This window comes from Parasteatoda tepidariorum, chromosome 5 (assembly GCF_043381705.1).
Source record: "Parasteatoda tepidariorum isolate YZ-2023 chromosome 5, CAS_Ptep_4.0, whole genome shotgun sequence".
Lineage (NCBI taxonomy): Eukaryota > Metazoa > Arthropoda > Arachnida > Araneae > Theridiidae > Parasteatoda > Parasteatoda tepidariorum.
The window spans coordinates 21,911,603-21,933,238 of NC_092208.1; the positions used below are offsets into that span (position 1 = coordinate 21,911,603).

The following is a 21,636-nucleotide window of genomic DNA, read 5'->3' on the forward strand; positions in this document are numbered from 1 at the left end:
TATCAGATTTTTTTGTTCCGTAAAGTACGGTAAAAAGCACGGGCACCCTATGTGCTCTCATATTTTCCATAATTTGATACGGAATTTTTTACAGTGCAGAACTTCTCAAAAGTTGTCTTTGATAAGGGACTATTAGACTAAGTTTCTTTGTTTTTTTGTGTTTCAAAAGAAAAATGTATTTATATCTGAAAAAAATGTTTTTCGTAATTTAATTTAAGAAAATGAATTTGAAAAATATCGACAAGTAACGTAACCTTATTGTCTAGATTTTTACTTTTAAGGAAAGGAAAAGTCTTTAAATTTCCTTGTTCTATCTTAAGAATGCCAGTGAGTAAAATTATTTAAGTTTTTATTTAAGTGACAAAATGTATATTAAGCTTAAAAAATAAAAATTATGTACTGAAAAAGAACTATGGATAGGTGAATAAACAAATTGTTATTTTAAAGTAAACTAAAACGAGGATTTTTTTTTCTGACTTGGATTTAATTAAAACATAAAAGATTAAAAGAAACGTAATGAGGTGTTGATTCACATAAAACCAAATTTCAAAAAATTTAAAACTACATAATTAAATTAGCGGAGTAAAATCTATATGTTTCTAGTCCAATTTGTCAAAAATAACCTTCTTTGATTTTCTTTTATCTTCTAATAGTATCCTACTACTTGCACACTTTTAATCAATAACAAACAGATATTTTCTCCAAAATCCCATGTCTTGGTTTTATCTACATAGTAGGTTTCATCTAACTCTCTCCTTTTATCTGTGCTAGTATTATTGTAGATAGCATTTTAAGTATTTACTGCTTTTATCTTAATTTGTTTCAGAATATTATTCCAAATGATATTCCATTTTTGAGATATTCTATTTCTTTTGAGCACATTAGAGAAAATTAAAAGTAAATCCAGAAAAACTCTGAGGTAAAAATTTTTTTACTTGAAAAAGTATAAAAATTAGCCTTAATATAGCTTAATATAAATAAATAAAAACTTTCTTTCTTAGAGTATGTATTTTTAAAAGCTAGAAAAATTATAAATGTAACTATAATTAGCTATAAGTATAAATATAAATTTCAAAAATGCTGAAGATTAATTTGAAGAAAACCTCACATTTTTAACCTCTCATTAATTGCTAATAATGCTGATTTTCTAAAGATCTCTATTGATAAAAATATTGTAATTCCCGTTTCCGAAAAGAAATAGATAGAAACCAAAATGTTATTGTTTCATATTTTCTCAACTTAAAACATTCATTGTTTAAGAAATCGTTCAACTAATATTGATAATAAGAAATTAGAAATGGAATGGAAACTATTTTTTTTGGTTGTGATCAATATCAAATTAATGTTTGATAATTAAAAAGTAGTAGATTGCAGCTTGAAGGCGAAAATTTATTTTTCTGTATAGATTTTATAAAATTAATTGCTTATTGATTTTCTGAGGTTCTTTAAAAGAAATGTTTTTACTTGAATATATTTCCCCGGGGTATATCACTAAATGAGATTCTTACGCAATGCACAAAGAGTATTATGGATCTCATTTTATTAATTGAATTCCATTTATAAACAAAGTTTAATTTCACAAGACCAAAACTTAATAATTGGCCATTAAAAATTTATTGCTGCTCTTTTTAGTAATTATCACGCCATATAGAAATTTAGTTACAGCATATATTTGATTCATAACTTAATTTTCAAGACGTTTAACTAAATATTTTTTAATATGTTGCAAGTCTGTCTGATCTTAAAAATTAAATGTAATCCTTACATCAAAAATTACATTCAAAGACGTTTATGCTCGATAATTTAAATAAAAAATTGTGATGCATAAAAGTAAAAACCTAAATAATTTCAAATATTAAGAAAAACCTAAGCAATGAGCACTAACAGATAATACTTTGAAAAATGGAGGCTACAAAATACGAAATTGTTCATATTACAGTGAAGAAGAGTTTTCATTTCCATTGATCTTTTGAATCTTGGACAAGAATACTCAATCTAAATTAAATTCATAATGAAATCTCTTTAAAATTCATGTACCGAATGCATTTTCTGCTCTTTCATTTATTATTAAACTTAATAAATATTTTATTTATTCTGAATAAAAACAATTGATTTTTATTATTATTTATTTTAATTTGACACTATTTATTTTTTTAAGTGATAAGGTTTGATTATTTTTCAATCTTATAAATCTTCATTCTTAAAATGGAACACAAATTATATGTAATACCTTGAATATAAAACCTCCTTAAACCTGATTGCATGATTAGTAGATTCATCACAAACTGCAATATTATTAAACATTACATGTAAGAAAACTTGCTTAGTATTATAATTCAAAATAGCAAAAATAAGACTTAACTTTAAGTTGACTTTTGTAGGAGTGTAAGAAATTTTGAATGTGATGAAAGAAATTTTAGATTCTTAATGGGTTAATTTTAATTTCATAAAAAAAAAAATTTCATTTTTTATGCGTGATTTTTTTAAAGAATTAAAATAAAGTATATAATTACTTAAAATTACAATATCGGACATTAAACTTTGAGTTCTCGATAATGATTACACCAAATTAAAATGTTGCATTTTAACACTATAGAAGCTTTGGGTATATAATATGTCGTAAAAAATTGCATTCCTTAGAAAGTTGGACTATATATTTCAGATTCCGACTACACCAGACATTGTAGTGATCAAAAATACAATATTTTTTGGATTCTGAATTTTTGAGATTTAATATTTTTATTAGGCATCTGATTCAATTTTTTTTAAACTTTAAAGTGAAAATATTAGTTTGAACCTAATGTTCCCTTTTTGGAAAGTTGGCGTGTCGTGTTAAGGATTCTACTTTTAGATTTCAAGTCATACACAGGGCTATGTAATAGGCATTTCATTAAGTTGGTATTATGATTCTAATTGAAGGTAAATAATGATGTTGTGCATGATAATAGGCATGATGTAAGTGTTTAGATCCAACTTCTTTTGACATAAATTTGAATATGGCTGATGACTGAATGACAGAATAATTAGAAATTGGTACTTTTTCATATTCATTGTTTTTCTCTTCTATTGAAATTCTATGTATTGAAACGAAATTTATTCTAATGTGACGATAGCCTTCATATGGCTCAAATACTTTTTGTTTTATTTATTTGAAAAAAATGATAGAGTTATAAGAGGATGTTTCAATATGATCCTAGCAATGATACTGTACAGATTCTTGATATTCATAGTTTTTCCTTTTATATTGTGATTTACTATGCATCTGGGATAAATCTGTTGTTACAGAGAGAGTTAATGAAAACTGGGATCGTTTTTTATGTGTCTCATCTACAAATTTTGCTTTCTCTTTGCTTTCTTCTTGTCTAAGAAATGCATAACGATTCAAAAAATAATGTTCTTGCTAGAAAGATTTTCTGATTCAGATTTGAAAAATCTGTATATTTATCAGCTAGAGCCTGAGAATAAGGAGTTATAAATTATGCAGAAAACTTAGAATCTGTTATACCATTCTATGTCCGCAGAATAATCTTTTTGAAAGTAGTATTAGAGAAGTTCAAGTGGGAATCAAATACTAGAGTCAAGCGCAAACAAAAACCAAAAAACCCCATCATCAAATCGAACAAGAAAGTGAAACTTTATGAGCTAACAGAATTGAAAAGCACAATTTGAAAAAATTTCCAGATTGCATGAATTGCGCTCCTTTTGATGTATTTTAAAAACAATTCCTGGAGAAAAATTTATAATTATTATTCCTCGTTAGTATACAACAGTTTAAACTGTTAAAATATTTTCTAAAACAATATTTTGCTTTTTCGTGGTCTTTTAAGTGGATTCCCTCTTGCTAAGATCGTAGACGCATACTGGAACGCAGCTGTAGCAATCGTTTATTGCCGTCAGTAAAAAAAGAATCAGCCAAACGCCAATATTAAAAATTTTCTTATTACAATGTTAAAAAAATTTAAAAATATTTCCACTCTAATTATTTCTTCTGTTGTCCTTAAATGTTCCTTGGTAGTGATTTTTTCAAATTTCAAATTGTTGGGTTTACCCTTGCTTAATTCGGTATTTAAGCAGTTTAGGGGTATTGGTTTTAAACAATGAATAACAGTGGCTTCTGGTAAAACTCAGTAAATTGGTTTCGACTGAAAATTAGCTGTTTTATTTGAGGAAAATGACTTTTATACTTAAGCAACTTATTTCATGCTAAATATATTCGTTTTATGTTAAGTTTATATTTATTAATTTTGGAATTTTTTAGAAATTATTATTATTTTAAAAATGCCAATTTCGCTTTGTATGTCTTTATCAAGCATTTTGTGATTTCGGGGCAGTCATTTTATAATATGAAAATAGTATTTTATTTTTTTAATAAAGAATATAAGTAATTATTAATTTGAATAATATATAAAAGGTAGAACATAGAAAAATAAAATTTGAGAAATTTTGTTGTAAATAATTTCAACATTATTTAAAATACTTATTATATTTTTCAGATTCAAATGATGAGAAGAGTGGAGCAAGTTACCTCGAAACTCACAGCATCAAGTTATTACTACTTTTGCTCTGTATTTTAACAAAATTGCATGACTATCCACGGTAACAAAAATAATTACATTGTTAATAAATCGCTCTCAGAAGGCTGGTCAGAGCATTTTGACTTTATAATGTTTGACAGCATTTTCGAAGAAAATAGACAAAAGATGATCAAGAATGGATTCAGAAATAGTTATTAAGATGAGTCCTATTGCTTAAATGATTATTTTGCGTTTTTGCAAAAACATAGTTATAAAATTGTAAATAAATCTGTAAAATAATTAAACAATTATTTATCTTCTGTAAATAAGCATTGTGCCAAACATAACAATTTCTCAAGGAATTGTGTACTTTGTAATTTACATTGTGCTGTAAAAATAAGATTTATAACTTTATTAATTTCATTTGAGCCATGCAGTATTATTTTTTAACAAATGTTTTAGTTCACGCATACAATATTCACCAAATTTAATTTCTTTCAAATAATTAGTTTGTCTAATAAAATTTTTATTTCTGTGAAAATGATCTATTACTTTTTCTATTATTGTTTCATTTTGTGATAATAAAATATTTAACTGCTTATAAATTCTTAGATTATCAGTTTTAGTATAATCCATCTATTATTATAAAAGTCCAACGCAACCTAGAAAAAAGGTCTTCATTTGATTCTTTATGTTGGCAAAATAAATTGTATTCAAAAACTGTAACTTAAATAAATAAAGAAATATGGATAGCACGTAACTTTAAGAGTGTAACTTTCTTTCAAAAATCTAAAGTGGAAGACTGAGTTTATTTCAATACAATGGGACGGAATTAAATGTTGATTGTTTTTCTATGATTATTATTGACCTATTGTTACTAAAGCATGTAACAAATGAAAAATTGTAAGGCATGAATTTCAAATTAAATTCGTTGGAAATTTATAACAATCAATTGTATGTCTTAATTCGAAGTCACAATCGTTAACAATTCTCTTGAAGAGAAAGCTGCTCAGAGAACACAGGAATCTGGTAAAATCACCGTACTGTGTGGCAATGGCATTTTTGGATATAACAATCATAACTCTGTATAAGAAAACAATCAGAAATGGTTATTAAACCATTCGTTTAATATTTTTTTCCTTTCATAGGGAAATGGTTCATCAAAACTTTTGATTTTTAAAGCCATAGTTCATTTCATCTCGCATTTAGTAAAAATTGCAAAACTGAAAATTAAATTTAACAGAATAAATAATTTCTATAAGATTTTCTATGGAGTCATAATAAAATGATTAAATTTTGCCACGCTTAACAAATTATGCCACATATTATAAAACCATATTTTTCTAAAAATTTTACCGAAATCGTTACCAAAGCGCTTCACTAAAAATTACCTAAAGTTTTGGTGCACTAATAGAAACAAAACCAGGACAAATTTTACCACATTCTGGTGGTTTTGACTATATTTTTTTCTCTTTCTAGAATCATTCTGGAAACTTATTTAAGAATTTTTTTATTTAGTCATTACTATTTTACTATTCAAAAATATTTTAAGTCTTTTATAAATTTTCGTGACTATTCTGTATTGCATTTTCTTTGAAAATCAAAACCAATCTAAATTGATATACCTATAAAAAACTTTAAACAAGAAATAAATAAATTAGATATTTAGCTATTTCATATTAAAAGTTTTCCCTTGACCATTAAAAATTTAAATTCAAGTATAATTATTATTTATCTGTAAAAAATTTATTTTTTAAAATTTATCTACATACATAAATATCCGAACTATTTCACGAATTGAGAAAGACTTCACAGTTGTTGGAACGGAAGCTTTGTTATATTTTCATATAACTAGTACAAGAAACAGCTTATAACTTATATTTTCCATTAAAAAAATGATTTTTAAAATGATTTTTATAATTTTCCACTGTACAAGAATTATTGTACTTTATTTTAAAAAATATAAGGTGAAAAATTTTGAAATCTTTATTGACTTACGGATTAGAAAAAAAAATTTATTTCAACGAGTTCGATAATTATATATTTTTCAAAAAGAAATATGTTAACGAAAAATTATTTACTGTTTTCGAAGAAACCTAGCTTTAAATCGGGTTAACGCTGCTGATTAACATTAAAATAATAATTTAAATAAGCTTAAAATTAATATATTTTTGTTGAAAGAAATNCATATATATATATATATGTATATATTTATATTTATATATATTCTAATATTCAATTCAGTTTAAGGCAAAATATAAATATTAAATTCTTCACTTTCATTATGTTTTGCCCTAGTGGTAGTTAATGCATTTCATTGTATACTTGAATAATGCATTGTTTAAAACAACATGATTGATAAAATACATGACTTATTCTTGGCATATTTTGAAATTTTGTTCTGTATATATAGTTTGGGATATCTCAAAGTAGAGCTCTTTTTTTATTTAAGTTTAAAAATTTTAGAGTTTTAAACTTAATTTTAAGGAATATTTATTTGTACTTTGAAAAATTTAACATGACTTATTATATAATTATCTTATATTACTATACACGTGTATAACATATATTTAATTCAAAATTTTTCAATAACACATGACTTCTAGTTAATTAAATGAGTCTTTTTTTAATTTTACGTAACTTCTTAAAAGATAAAGTATTTGCAATATTTTAAAGTAGTGTTGATTTGGAGAATAACTTTATTTTTTATTTGTTAATTTTATATTAAATTGAATGAATAATATGCAATATAGACTGGGATTTTTATCAAAGTGCGGAGTATTTCTTTGTAAACAAAATAAAAATATTCTCTAATACTCTTCTGCGGAAACTTATATAATGTATAGAAATATATATTATTATTTATATACTTCAATAGAATTTTTTGATATACCTATACCGTAAGGGAAATGACAGCTTTTGACAATTACATTCTGCTTATAATTCACACTGTTAGAAATTTCTCAGAAACATATTCAACAAAATAGTCAAGTAACAATAAAAATATGATATTCAAATTATTAACTGTGAGAAACGGCATTTGTTTTCATCAAATCGGGTTCGACAATTAAGCTTTTATCCTTCCCTTCTCGACACCCAGCAAATAAGAATTGAGAGCACGTTCTTCGAAAATTGGAAGCTAAGCCATGTGATAATGATAATGAATTCGTACTTTTATTTTCCGTGAACGAATGCCTTTTAATCTTATAGTAATAAGTATTTGGTGAACATCTCATGAAGCCAGTAAGTTTCTAACGTTCTGGGTAGTATGAAATTGCCCAGAATTTTAAGTTGAAAATTTCAAGTTGCAAAAAATTTTAAGTCGTAAGGAAAATACGTCAATCATGACCGGCTTAACAAGGGTTTGAATCCCGGTGTTGACACCATAATATTCCCTCCATTCAACTAACATAGGAGGAGTATCTAGTGTCCAGCACTATTACATTAGTGACCAATTGGAATTCGAAATCCCTTGTTAAGCTGGAAACAATATGGAGCAGTAATTCGCAAAAATGTCTAGTATTTCTCATCTCACTAGATAAAATAATAATTCCCCATTCCATGGTTCATTTGAAAAAAATGCTAAACAATCACTATATAACTCTATTATCAATTTGTTTAGGAAAATCCTATCATTGCCTAACTACAGTGTCCAGTTTAAATTCATTTTGAAACGGCGTTAGTATTAAATCATTACAAAACTGGTTAGATTTTATTCGTGGCAGTTTTTACAATACAAGTTCCAAACGGTTTAAAACATGTAAAGGTCAAGAAATGTCCCTAACTTGAAACTTTATGTCAAATCAGATAGATATACTACTGCCAGATATTTTACCGTAATTTTACATTGAAAATTCTAACAGTGCATAAGAATGTCACCGAAATTATAATCATCAAAATAAAGGAATTATGTTTATCACAACTAAATTTAAAAAGAAAATGCATATTCCATTTATTTATTATTTGTTTCAACTTTAATTCGGATAATTAAAAATAATCCTCTTTTAATAAAAAAAGGAAAATTGTTCATTCACCTATTAAAATTTAAATAGAGTGAGCATTATTTACATTAATACATGAATAAGTTTTAAATCAGTTTTCCGTTATCAAAAAATAATGTCACATTTTTGAATTCAGCAATACCGATAATATCAAATTAAAATATTTATTATTCATCTGAGAAGCTTTTTAACAAACAGATAATCCTTATTTTTAAGAATTTAATCAACTCGAATGGGAAATATAAGATTGAATTTATGTAATGGGATAAATTATTTAGGAGGTGAATACAAATAAGTTTTGTTCTTGTAAACATAATAATTAATAAATAAGAAGATCGACGCTGTACTTGCTTTATTAGCTAACAAGAATATTTCCTTTTTTATGGAGTACTTACAAAGGCATATGATGACCTTTTCAATGATGCGGAGCTGAATTTTTATTATTTTCGAAATGATTTTTCAAAAATAAGCTAAAAACATTTATGTATTGAAAGTATAATAAATTGACGAAAACACTTGATTAGAATTTTTATTATTTCATCATGAAACGTGCTTAAGATTTGAATCAGTTTATTAATTAGGCTTTGCAATTTACTTTGAAAGTTATTTTTGCCTTAACATTGAAGGTGTAATGATATAATATACATATTAAGCTAACTTTTCAGCTACATAACATCATTTTAAATTCTAAATAAATTTAACGCATTCTTTTTCAATTAAAAATCAATATTGTTAATAACTGATGCTTTGAAAGGCTAAATGTTTAAGATTTTTAATGACTGTTGCTTTTTACGAAACTTAACCTGGTTATATGTAGTACATAAAAAAATTTTGGAGTTAGCAGAGCAATAATTTGAAAACTAAACTAAACTCATCAGCACTATAACCCATTGAGAGTCAAATAATTGTCAAGTATCAAGTCTTGTACTGTTCCAATTATAGTTTTCTTGACCTTGAACTCTGGGATGCAACAGATGTTCTTCTTGGACGGTCGGCAAAGCATGGCTGAGTAGTTTGAGCCGGGGAGGCTCAGGAGTTTGAGCATGTCCAGGTTCTAAATCCAGCGTTTAATTTTTTCATACGAATTTCGCTTCCGTCTTGAACCGATCTCAGTGCTGAAGTAAAATATCCTCAGTGTTATGGGTTTGAATCCCCCTGCCTTTGGGTTAATTGTAGAAGGTTTATTTGCTTTTCCTCTCCATTTAACGCCAATATGTGCTAGAATTGTAATTCAAATTTGGATCGAAAAATCCTTGTCTGTCACATTGATTGATCGAAGAGTCACCTCGTCTTCCCGGTTGTGTACAAAATTACAAGATTATGGAGTTAAACTTTGATAGCCGCAAACTTAGAATTGAGTCAGCAGTTCAACGCCAGGTATAAAATAAAATAAAAATGCCTATTATTTAGTGTCAAAGCTCACTTGGTTCTCATTTTATCTCGCCACTGAAGATATAAATGGCTGAGTCAACCTGCCTTGTCCGAGGATAGAACCCAGGATTCTAAGCATTACCAATCAGCCTTCTAGTTTCAATAATTTAAAAATATAAAAATGATACATTGTTGAGAAAAACTGAATACTTTTTAAAGCTAACTTTTTTTCAGATTTTTAAAAATACTTATTTTTTAAGAATTTCAACTTTTATATAATTGAAAAAAAATCTATATTATGAATTAACACAGTAATAATTTTAATGCACAAAATTGTTATATTCTTTAAATTCTATAATTTTCCACAAATATGAAAGAAAAATCAGAGGTTGGGCGCCAATAGCGGATAGATGCCCCAAACGTGCATAAATTATATATTATATATACTCTCTGTTAATAATTAGATAAAAATAAGTAAGTCTCAACTCTTAGGTCTCAATATTAAGAAAAGAAAAGTTTTGATAGCAAAAGAGTATCCATCTAGGTTTATAAGGTAAAATGCCACTGCCCGGTATATCATAAACTTATGTTTTTTTATTAAGGTTAAATGCCATCGCTGAACGGATGATGTTTTAAGGGTAAAAGACACTCCCCGGCATACACAGAGTGTTATTTTTTTTTCTCTGAGGATTAGTGTTTTTGCTTCCTGTGTTCTCTAAGATGATGTTTATCTTACTGTACTGAAATTGATTATTAATGCTAAACAGTAAATAAAATAACAACACAGCTAGACCACATATTTGGACAATACCGAAATTTATAACAATTAAAGTTCGATTCGTTTTTTTGAAAAAGTATCTTATAAATAAAATTTATGGAAAATGCTCACGCAACGAAAATTAAATAATGTTAATAAGTGTACGGCTTGATCTTAACGTACGTTGATAATGTGTTTTGTTATCTACCAAAAAAAACATTGAGCAAATTAACATGTATTATTATTATATTAGCATGCATCATTGAGTTAATTAGCATGTATAATAGCATATAGTTACAATGTTCTTACAATGTCCGTTACAAGAGTCGCGGTGGCTCAGGGGATTAGAACGCTCGCCTTCCAATGAGGTGAACTTGGTTCGAATCCCAGCGAAAGCTGGTTTATTCGAATTCCGCACCCAGCTAGCACGGACCACAGTGGTGACGCAAAATAGCCTCAGAGGTAGACAGATCATGGGTTAGAATCCCCTTGCCGTCAGGCTGACCATGGGAAGTTTTCGTGGTTTTCCTTCTTCATGTAACGCATATACGGGTTAGTTTCATCAAAAAGTCTTCCACGAAGGCAATTTTCTCCCCATACGTGAGTTCCCTTGTTTTCTGGATTTTGTTCAAAACTACAAAGTTACGGAGTAGGACATTAGTATTTATAGCAGACATTTCATATTTAATATTCTACCTATTTGTTAAAAGTCTAATTTGAAAATTTTGAATATGTTTGCTTATGTAATTGAACTGTTGCGCTCGCTTCGAACTTTCGGAGTGTCCCCGGATGCCTCCTTATGGTGGTTGGACGGGGTTAAGCTGGTTATTAGTAGTCGTAAACCCAAAATAAAATTAGGTCGGTGGTTCAACGACGGCTATAAAATGAAATGTCCTTTACAAGGGCCGGGATAGCCTGGTTGGAAGGGCATTGAGCCCATGTCCAAGAGGGCGAGGGTTCGATCCCCGTTGGCGAAAGACTACCCGTTTAGTAAATGGTGACTGATGCACGTTAAGTCTGTTGAGTCACAAAGTTTTCCATAACAAATCATACCTCTGGGGGTACGGATCCAGGAGTTCCCTTGTCTTCTGGGTTGGTTCAAAATTACAAGGCTACGGAGTTGAACATTAGTAGTCATAAACCTGAAAATTGGGTCGGCTGTTCAACGACGGATATAAAATAAGATATAAAGCACCCTTTACAAATGTTGATTTACTTTACTTTATTCGCTTTACGCCAGGTGGCGCAAAAAACCATTTTCCCCCCCTTTCAGTCAAGGGCAGCCTCCCTTTCACTCCCCAAGACGACTTTTTTTTATCATTTATCTATAGGTTAGTTCCAGTCAGACTCTTTTCCGTATTCCATCCGAAGGCCATGTCTAAATTTTATTAGTCAGATTCTTTGGGGGTTATTCTTAGCTTGTATTATATCCAGAATCTTCACTTTTCATTTGTATTTAGACGGATTTAGTTTTTGCTTCATTAAAGGGCTCGCTATTTATGATTTTATTTGGTTAGTATATCTTTAAAATTGGTATGAGACATTTAGTTTGAAGTTTGTATCAAGTATGTTATCTTGTTTCCTTCTTAGTTGCTGTTCTATGTTAAGTTCTAAATTCTACATAATTTTCTGAAATTATATTGCGTTTTTTTTAATTCTTGCTGAGATCTACCTCGGTAGTTACGCTCACTTCAAGGTGTATAGTGTCAGTATGTTTGTTCAATTTTATTTCCTTTTATAGACATGCCATGTGAAAGTACATTAATTTTATTTTCCTAAATCACATAATATCAAGCCTGAGCGATAACTTTGATTAACCAATTCTCTTTTCATTGGCACGACTCATTGTCCAGGATGGGCTTTGGCCTTCTCAACAAGCCTATGCCAGGACATTCTTCCCTTCGCCAAGGTTCTCCTGTTTATTATTCTTTAAACTTATAGGTCTTTTTCAAGGCAGTCTAAAAATCTTAGGTTTGGCAGTCCTCTTTTTCCTGTACCTGTTGGCCTGGCTATGAAAACTTTTTTGGTTGTTCTGTTGATTAACCAATGCCAGAGCAAAATAGGATGTTTCCTATTAACTTAATTTCCTATTCAATTTAATGTTGTTGCAATAAATTCAATTGAAGCTCTGTGTTATGTATGACGCTATTGATTATATTTTTTGTTGTCAAACAAAGAGCGTGTATACCATGAAAAGTACAAAAAAAGTTTTTTTTCCTCCCTCTACTTCTGTTTTATCTGAGAACTCCCTCTATCCTATTTGAATTGGTCTCCATGCCTTCTTATTTGGAAGACAACAATACAATATCGTGTGTGTGATCAAGGTCCTCTGGATTATCTCGAAATTCTATCGTATTCCAGTTTTCTGGTCTTTTAGTGTGGATCATATTATTCAGTCAAGGACTACATTAAATAACGTTCCAGTCATTTTATAGCTCTGTTTGATTCTCGTCCTGATGTTGAAACTACGTATTTCTGCACTTGTGGCAGAGCTCAACAGATCGCTCTAACTGGTCAACGCTAGATGGCACTACGTGAGCCAGAGACATGAACTACAACTTTCACTTCTAACTCTTGTTAATCGCGGAATGGTGACACACGGATACTCTGTCCTGACATAACGCTCGACACACGCACTTTGGCCTTGCTCCTATCTAAAATTGTGTTTGTGTGTAACCCAGAAAATACTTCCATTAAATTTTATATGTGTTTAATGTATCCACATTTATTCTTAAGCTACATGGGCATAAACACACTATTTACTAAAATATCCCCATTACTTCTTCCATATAGACTTTTCAAAAAAAGTTTTGACAAAATCAATGTAATTGAAATAATACTTACTTTAGAATGGTGTTAAACCATTTTACAAATCATCAATCATTAATATCTTATAATCATAACATGATTATAATCACATATATAATTCTATATATTACGGAAGAAAAAAACAGCATTGAAAATCTCATTTAAAAAAATCCATGTGAATGAGCATTAATTTTACTTTCCATAATAGCATTAATACCTAGCTTAAGTTTATCCTAGTATAATGAGATATTCAAAAACGAAAATTTTGATTACTAAAATAAACAACGTCAGAGCAAAATAGGATGCCTCTTATTAACTAAAGCCTCTATTCACTTTAATGTTAATGCAGTCAGTTCAATTGAAGTGCTGTTTTATGTATGACCTTATTGATTATATTTTTTACTGTCAAAAAAATAGCTTATACACCATTAAATGAAAAGTACAAAAAAAAAGGTTTTTCTTTTTTTGTTTTTTTTCCTCATTTCTTCCCTTTTATCTGAGTACTCCTTCTATTCAGCGTAGACTTTAATTAGAAGAAGCCAAAAAGCTTTCCCTTTTATGTTTGTATTTTCATCGATTAAAAAGTTCTTTGAAGATGTATGAAAGAAATTCTTATAAATATAAATTATTTTTCCTCTGTTGGCAACGGAAATAAAGGAACTCTCTATTTTCATTTCATCTCTACTTTCATAATTTTATTCATAAAAGTAGAGAAACTTTTTATGGAAATAATGATTCAAAATTATAGTTTTCAAAAGTTGTTTTTGACTGCGTAACAAATTATCTGTTCTAGACATCTAAAAAACATAACATTTTGAAAAATGAGACTGTTCATTGAAATTGTTAATATTTCCAACAAATTTATTAAAGATTTCACATGATTAAATACATTTTTTTATATAATCAATTAGTTTAAGCTTTCACAATGGATTTTGCTGGTAACTTTAAATATCTATGGAGAATAACTTAAAATCTATCCAATATCTAGTAATTTAAAGCTTTAGAATTTTTTTACATTTTGAAATATAATGCATTGCTTTATTATTCATTTCAAAAGTTGCCAAATGATTTTAAAAATTATACGTTTCAATCAAATTGTTAGGCTTTTTGATAATGTGGTTAAAAATTCCCCTAGATTAATTGCTTTTTTGAGCTTGATCGAATTACTTTTAGTTTAAACAATGAATTTTGTAAAATATTTAAGAATATTATTTGAAACAAATCATAAACCATCCTATATCTAGAATATTTTAACCAAATAGAAATTTGCGCCTTTTAAAACGTATTTCATTTTTCGTAAAAAATGCAACATATTAGTGGTTTACAAATACTTCTAAATTTAAATTTAATAAAAATTGAAGAAAATAATATTTAAAAACATAAAATAAACTTAATTTTATTTAAAAGCCAAAAAATGATTAAAGGCAATTAAAGTATTTTATGTAATTTGTTGTAACATTACAGCAACAAAGTTTATTTATAAGATCCCGGCATTTTAAATTGATTAATGATTAAATTATCTGAATTATATAATAAAAATATCAATTAAAATTACATAAATTGTTTAATTAAACTGTATAAAAAATTTAATAATTTCATAATTTAATAATTATATATTTAAATAAATATGACTTAATCAATATGACTTAATCAATATCTGTAAAATTTATCTAAATTAATTGATATCATATGTTAATATTATCTTCATTTGCCGTATTTAATATATAGAAAGAAGGTTTTTTAGTAATGCACAGACCTTTTATTTTAATTAAAAATGAAAGAGAGGGGATTAAAAAATGCCAATTATTTAACATTGTTGAATTAAAAAGTATTTGATATTTCTTAAAAAGAAAAGATTGATGAATGATAATATATAATATTCCCTTAGGAGCAGATTTATAAAACTATTTCCCTTAAACTTAAATAATACTACAAATGAACAAATCCCTTCTATTTTACCTACTGTTTAATCTGCTTACTAAATATAGAGCACAGAGAAATAATAGCATCGACGTGCTAAATTGCATCAACTTTTCAAAATTGCTAAAACCTCGATAGGGTTTCATATTCATTAATTTCAACATTCCAAATTAAAAATTTTAACGACTTAGGTATTATTCCAGGTTAGTATTCCAGGCAATCCAAAAATGACCAATCTAGAAGAAAAAATATTTTTGAAAAAGTCAGAAGAAAATAATGAGCGGTTTGCTGCTTTTTGCTTCGGAAATTGGAAATTGTTTTCTTCAAATTTAAAATTAAGTGATAAAGTTAGTCAAAATAAAACATGTATTAAAATTTTTTTCCTCTGCTGCATGTTAGATTTCTATAAATGAACTGTGTACTTGTTCTTATGCTAATTTTGTTCTCAAACTTCACTATATGCTTCAAATGGTAGTTATTTTAAAAGCATTACTTGATAGAGTTTCTAAGTTAGTGACATAACATGGTGGAAAATTTCGCAACTAGTTTGGAAGATTAATAAGAATAAGTTTGCTGCTTCCTGCATGCAGCAAACTATACTCTGCTTTATCTCGTTTTGCTTTTCTTAAATTTATTTTTAAATTTTTCGGATATCCAGTACATAAAAAAACTGATAAAAAAATCCAACTTTATCTATAAACTTTATTGTTGCTGCAGCATATTAAGTTCAATTGCAATTTAAATTACTGCTATCAAATTTAATCTATCTTTTAATTTATCTCGATTTTCGTTTCTATGATTATCTCTGGTTATTCCTTTTTCAAGAACAAAATATAGTTCATTTATCTCACTTTACGTATAAATGTATTATATTTTTCTTCATCCAGCAAATGCATAATTTTTTATTCATTAAGGATCTGATTCATTTATTCTTACTCATTCCTTTTTTATCATAGAAAAGATTTCAACAATGCTAAAATATAGGAGCATTTCTCATTTCTTAAGGACTATTTTTTTTAAAAAAAAGGTCCAAAAGCATGATTTATTTGTCAAAAACTATGACGTTTAAAGATTGCGCTAGCTACACCGTTGACAGTGCATTGGTTCAAGAATTTCTCTCTATCAGTGACTCTGACAGTCGTTATCTTTTCTGCTGACACGGAAAAAAAGTTTCCTTGTACTTAAAATTTGATATATATATATATATATATATATATTTAGAATTCTATAATATTAAGTTATTTCAATCCAATTTTCGAGAATTGGATCTTTTTTTAAATTTAAAACTGCAAATAAGCCCATATTTTCCTTAACCAAATTTATATCTGCTGATAAAAAGATTAGAGTTTTGTAAAATTCTAGCTTACTCCTAGATTTCCCCTCTTTAACTTTGGAAAGATTAAAGGTGTGCATATTAAAGGTCTAGATTTAGTGAAGTGGTTATATGCCGTAACTACAAGATGAGACGAAGTGAGCCACTAATCAGTAGTAAACTGTAAAAGTGCTGTTTTTGTATTGAAAACAGTTTTAGATATTAAGAGGAGTTCATTACAAAATTGCAGAGCATCGTTAGTTTAGCGTGTAGTAAATTGTATGGCATATAATAGGGTCCCAAAATGGGATACTTGGCGTTTAATGGGACTAACATAGCTCACTTACACACTACGCTACAAGTTAAACGCTTAGTTTCATTACTTGTATATATTTTGATAAAAATCGCCAAATCTATTTTAATGGGATCAATATAGTTAAATTTGAAATAAACATGCTTGAACGAAGAAGCAAAATGGTTCATAAATATTTTTACCAGTTTTATTATTATTCTTCAAATTTGCCTGTTCTACATTTTTGTATGAAACAAAATTTTACACTTTTTGTGAAGCACTACTTTACATTTTTCACAACACAAAGGAGTATTTTTTTTTGCACAACTTATATTTTGACTGCTTACCAGCCTGTGTAATTAAGTGATTAACTCCATCAAATCGAATGTTGGTATTTACTTGCCCATGTGGTCCAAGTCCATTAGGCGAAGTCTCCGGTCCGTCCCATGACTACATCTCGAAGAAATGTTAATTTTGACATCTGTACATTAACCTCACGATGAAACTTCCATGATGATACCACAGCCATGTTAAGAATGTTGGTAAAAAAGGGCCACCACCACTTTTTACTATTTATTTTTGGTCTGTAAGAACTGAAATCGGTCAAGAATATCAACACCACCCATGTTCTGATTATATGAGGCAACTATTCCAGGTAGAGGTAAATCAGTTTTCTTCCTGGACTTTTGGCACCAACGTTTCACACGTCCTATTGGTTCAATTCCCTCAAAATTTTATGCCATGAATACAATTTTATTATCTTTCCATTTTACAACACTAACACTCTTTGTTGCAACGCAGACATAATACTACAAGCACGTATAACTACATTTATGACCTGAGAATTTATCAGTATCTAATGTTTCCATATAATCAATGCTTGCTGCACAGTTAAAAACCTGCGAGCCACTTTTAAAAAATTCCTTAGAAGAAAAGAACCACACTCACCGAACGATTAGATCAAAATACTGAGAATTTTTTTCTTTTTATCTTACAGTTTGAAACATTCTATGTGACAGAATGGATAATGGGAGGGGTCACAATGAGCAATTCAACACCTGCACTGATAATATTTGACCTTCAACAACAAAAGAGAGGGTACTAAGTATGACGAAAAAGAATCTATAAATATTTGCCTTTATGTAAATGTGTTGAGGATGGTGTTAGTCACAGAATGCCAAGTCTCCCATTTTGGGACCTCTTTAAATAAACAACTGTAAAATCGGTCTAAATAAATTTTTTTAAATTTTGTTGGCGTCTATATGAAGACAGAACAATTGTTTTGTATATTCAATATTTTTAAATTTCTCGACTTGAAAAATTATTTTTTTTCTGAAATTATTTTCATTTGAAGTAAAAAAAGCGATTTTGATTACATTTAGGCAATTTCTAAATAAACAATTTTCATTTCTAACCTTCTGTGAAAATTTCTAATAAAACTAAAAACTTTCAACAGTCGATAAAAAAATATAAAAAATATACATGTGAATTACTCAGCGAGAAAAAATTCTTGAACAAAGGTTCCCAAAATAGGAGACTTGGCGCTTAATGGGTTTTAAGACCACATGTGCTTACAGTAATGTGGAAAATTACTTTAAATTACTCTGTTTTTTATATAAAACACGTGAAAATTATCTGCAATGATTTCAAAACTAATTGAATCTAATACTATTTTTTTAAATTTCAGACAGTAACTATGATATTGATGATATTGATTAATTGACTATGATAGTGCAGTCAATTAATTTATATCTAAATCATACCACACGAGTATTTGTTATCAAGTTCTCCAAGGTATTTTTAATTAAATGAAAGAAACAACAATTTAATTAAAGAAACAATACTATTAAAACTGTAATCCTAGCGTAAATAAGAAGTTGTTATTTAAAACGACCAACTAGCTTACTTTAAAAGTCAAATTCAGGATTGTTTCCTTCAAATTAAAAATTAATAACATTTATCAAAAATAGAAAATTTCGGCAGTTTTATGTGACTAAATAATGTAGTGGTGCAGTAACTATTCAAATAGTCCAATACGTTTTATTATTTATGTATGCTTAGTATTACTTAATTTTTTTACTAAAGACAGTAAAACCTTAATCTAACAACCATGACTAAATCTTTGAAACTCTCAACAACTACAGAAATAGTATATTATTTACTTAAAGTGTTGATTCGTTTGAGGTCAGTATCATCAAAAAGCATCCTTGCACTGTAAAAAATTCCGTTTCAAATTAGGGTGTAAAATACCAGCACTTTGAATCATTGCATGTAAAATCTTTCTTCCGTAAAATTCATTTTTAAAGTAAAATATTATGCAATAATTTTTAAAGTGATATTTATTAAAATATAGTGATTCTGTAATTTACGGTAATTAGTACTGTGAAAATTACGGTGTATCAGATTTTTTTATATTCCGTAACATGTTGAGGTAAAAAAATGGATTTAACGGTAACAAGTACCGGGACAATGAGTGTCGGTACTTTTTACCGTAATTTGATCCGCAATTTCTTACAGTGTAAGTATGAAACTCATTTACTAGAAATAATATAACTCGATGACAATGAATATTACTTTTATAATTTTTCATCAAAAGTCGCATCCAACAATTGCTATTAATTTTACTTTCCAACAGAAACTAGGCCACTTTGACTAATTTCGATCGGTCTATCTCATTTACGTTAAACTATTAGATGAGTAATGCAAATATTTTCCAGAATATAATGATTTGTTTGTATTGATGTTACAATAAGTAAATTTGTCTTACACAAAAAATATTTGGGAAATGTCAATCACTGAAAATAAATTATTCGTCATTGCACGAATTTCGTGATGTTAAACATAAAAAATCGGGGACATTCGATCTTCCAAAAATCATTGCGTGCGTATTTAGAAATACAAGTCCTTATTACTTCTTTTCGTTTTTAGACAATAATATTTGCAGAGCGTTGAAGAGATACGCGTGCATTAAAATAAAATACATAAATATAATATTGGGAAATGTGTTTAAAAATAAACAGTTTGGAGATATCTAAAATCGCGTCCTAAAAGAACAAACAAATGCAATATTTATTTCATCCATAAATGAATTTATTCACCTTTTTTGTATTCATAAAGTATCGGATAAAATAAATTTTTATAATTTAATTATATTATGATTTCTTTATAAATATTGGAAATTGAATTCTTTAAAAAAGTTTGATAATCTTCTAAAAAGAAAGCTGTTTTTAAAAGTGGTGAAAAAGGCAAATATTTTTTCACTTTGACGTCATTTTTTTTGGATTTTGCAGTAAAAACATCAAGTAACAATTAACCTTTTATATTATAAACTCTTTTATTGGAATGAAATAAAACTATTCAAAGTATCGAAAATAATATTTTTGAAGCATTAGAGTTGTCTTTAATAAAAATTGCTTAAAGGAAAAATGAACACATATAATAGTTTAAGAAATATAGTAACGATAGCAGCGCCACTTTGCAGTGTTAAAAAAGAGTGTGACGGAAGAACACCACAAACTGTTTATAACTAACTAGTTCAAATGAGGGATTTTAAAGTGGATGCAAAGACTTGATAATAATAATATTTCAGAAGTCGTTCTAATATTATTGATAATTAAAAATACTTGATTCCAAAGTCATATTAGTAATAATGGAAGATACTTAATAATTTAAATCCAGCTATCAGTTGATGCGTTATTGCACTATACTTCACTACTCCAATTCAAAATACTTCATAACTGAGTCGTGTCGAAACTCTTCCATTACATCTAATTATAAATGAATGCTGTGTTTACACGACGTTTTTACCTCTTTTACAAATCCGATATCGAAGTACGCCTTTCACGAAAACTTTAACCATTAAGTTCACATTTCTTAATCCAGGACGAAAATTGTCTTAAATTTAAATATTCGCTATAAATGTTCACAGTGCACTCAGTTTTTGAAACTAAAATCACACTGTTAATAGGCTGGTTAATAGGGCATGAGCTCCCTCAGTGGTTGAGAAAAATAAAGACTTTTGTAATTAACTACAACTTTATTTATTACAAATGTATTGAACTCAATAAAAGTATGAAATTGATTTAAGCAAATATTAGGAAAAAACTTAAAAATAATAAGTCAAAATGGAAAAACACCAAAAGCAGCTAATATCAAATTTTTCTTTTGTAAACAATTTAATTAAAAAGTTAGAAACCAAAAACAAGCTAAAACGAAATTTTAAAGGTATGTTTGTTAGCAAAAACAGCACTTCATCAGGGGACACACTGCCTGCTAACCCACTGGAGCCTTTCTGTAGTCAGTAGTAAAACCAAAAACTGAGCGTTTTTATTAAAGTAAAGCATTGTTCTACAAACTACAAAAAATATAGTCAATACAGTACTCAAATATTGGCCCTACTATTTGCATTTACATTTCCCTTGAACAGTTAAATTAATTATTCCAAAAATAAAAATAATTCTGATGTTCAGTATTGAAATTATAGCCAATGCCTGAATCTTCCATTATTTCTCTTCGATATTTATCTTTAAATTATCTAAATAACATTCTTAAAAATATTAAAATCTTACTACAATAAAACATCTTTAAACTGAATCTCCTTTAACCATGTACCTTTAAGACTCTGTGTGTTGTCTAGTGTCAGTAAAGAAAAAAAAATTATA

General features: G+C 28.0%; 1 protein-coding gene across 1 annotated transcript in view; it reads left to right on the forward strand.

The window, feature by feature from the left end:
• Positions 1-5,269, forward strand: part of LOC107444984 (lachesin) — a 181,431-nt gene extending 176,162 nt beyond the window's left edge. Inside the window, exon 10 of the mRNA XM_016059278.3 lies at positions 4,494-5,269. Within this exon, the coding sequence (XP_015914764.1) occupies positions 4,494-4,600 (107 nt within the window). The 3' untranslated portion in view covers positions 4,601-5,269. The remainder of the gene's footprint in view (positions 1-4,493) is intronic.
• The last annotated feature ends 16,367 nt before the right edge of the window (positions 5,270-21,636 follow it).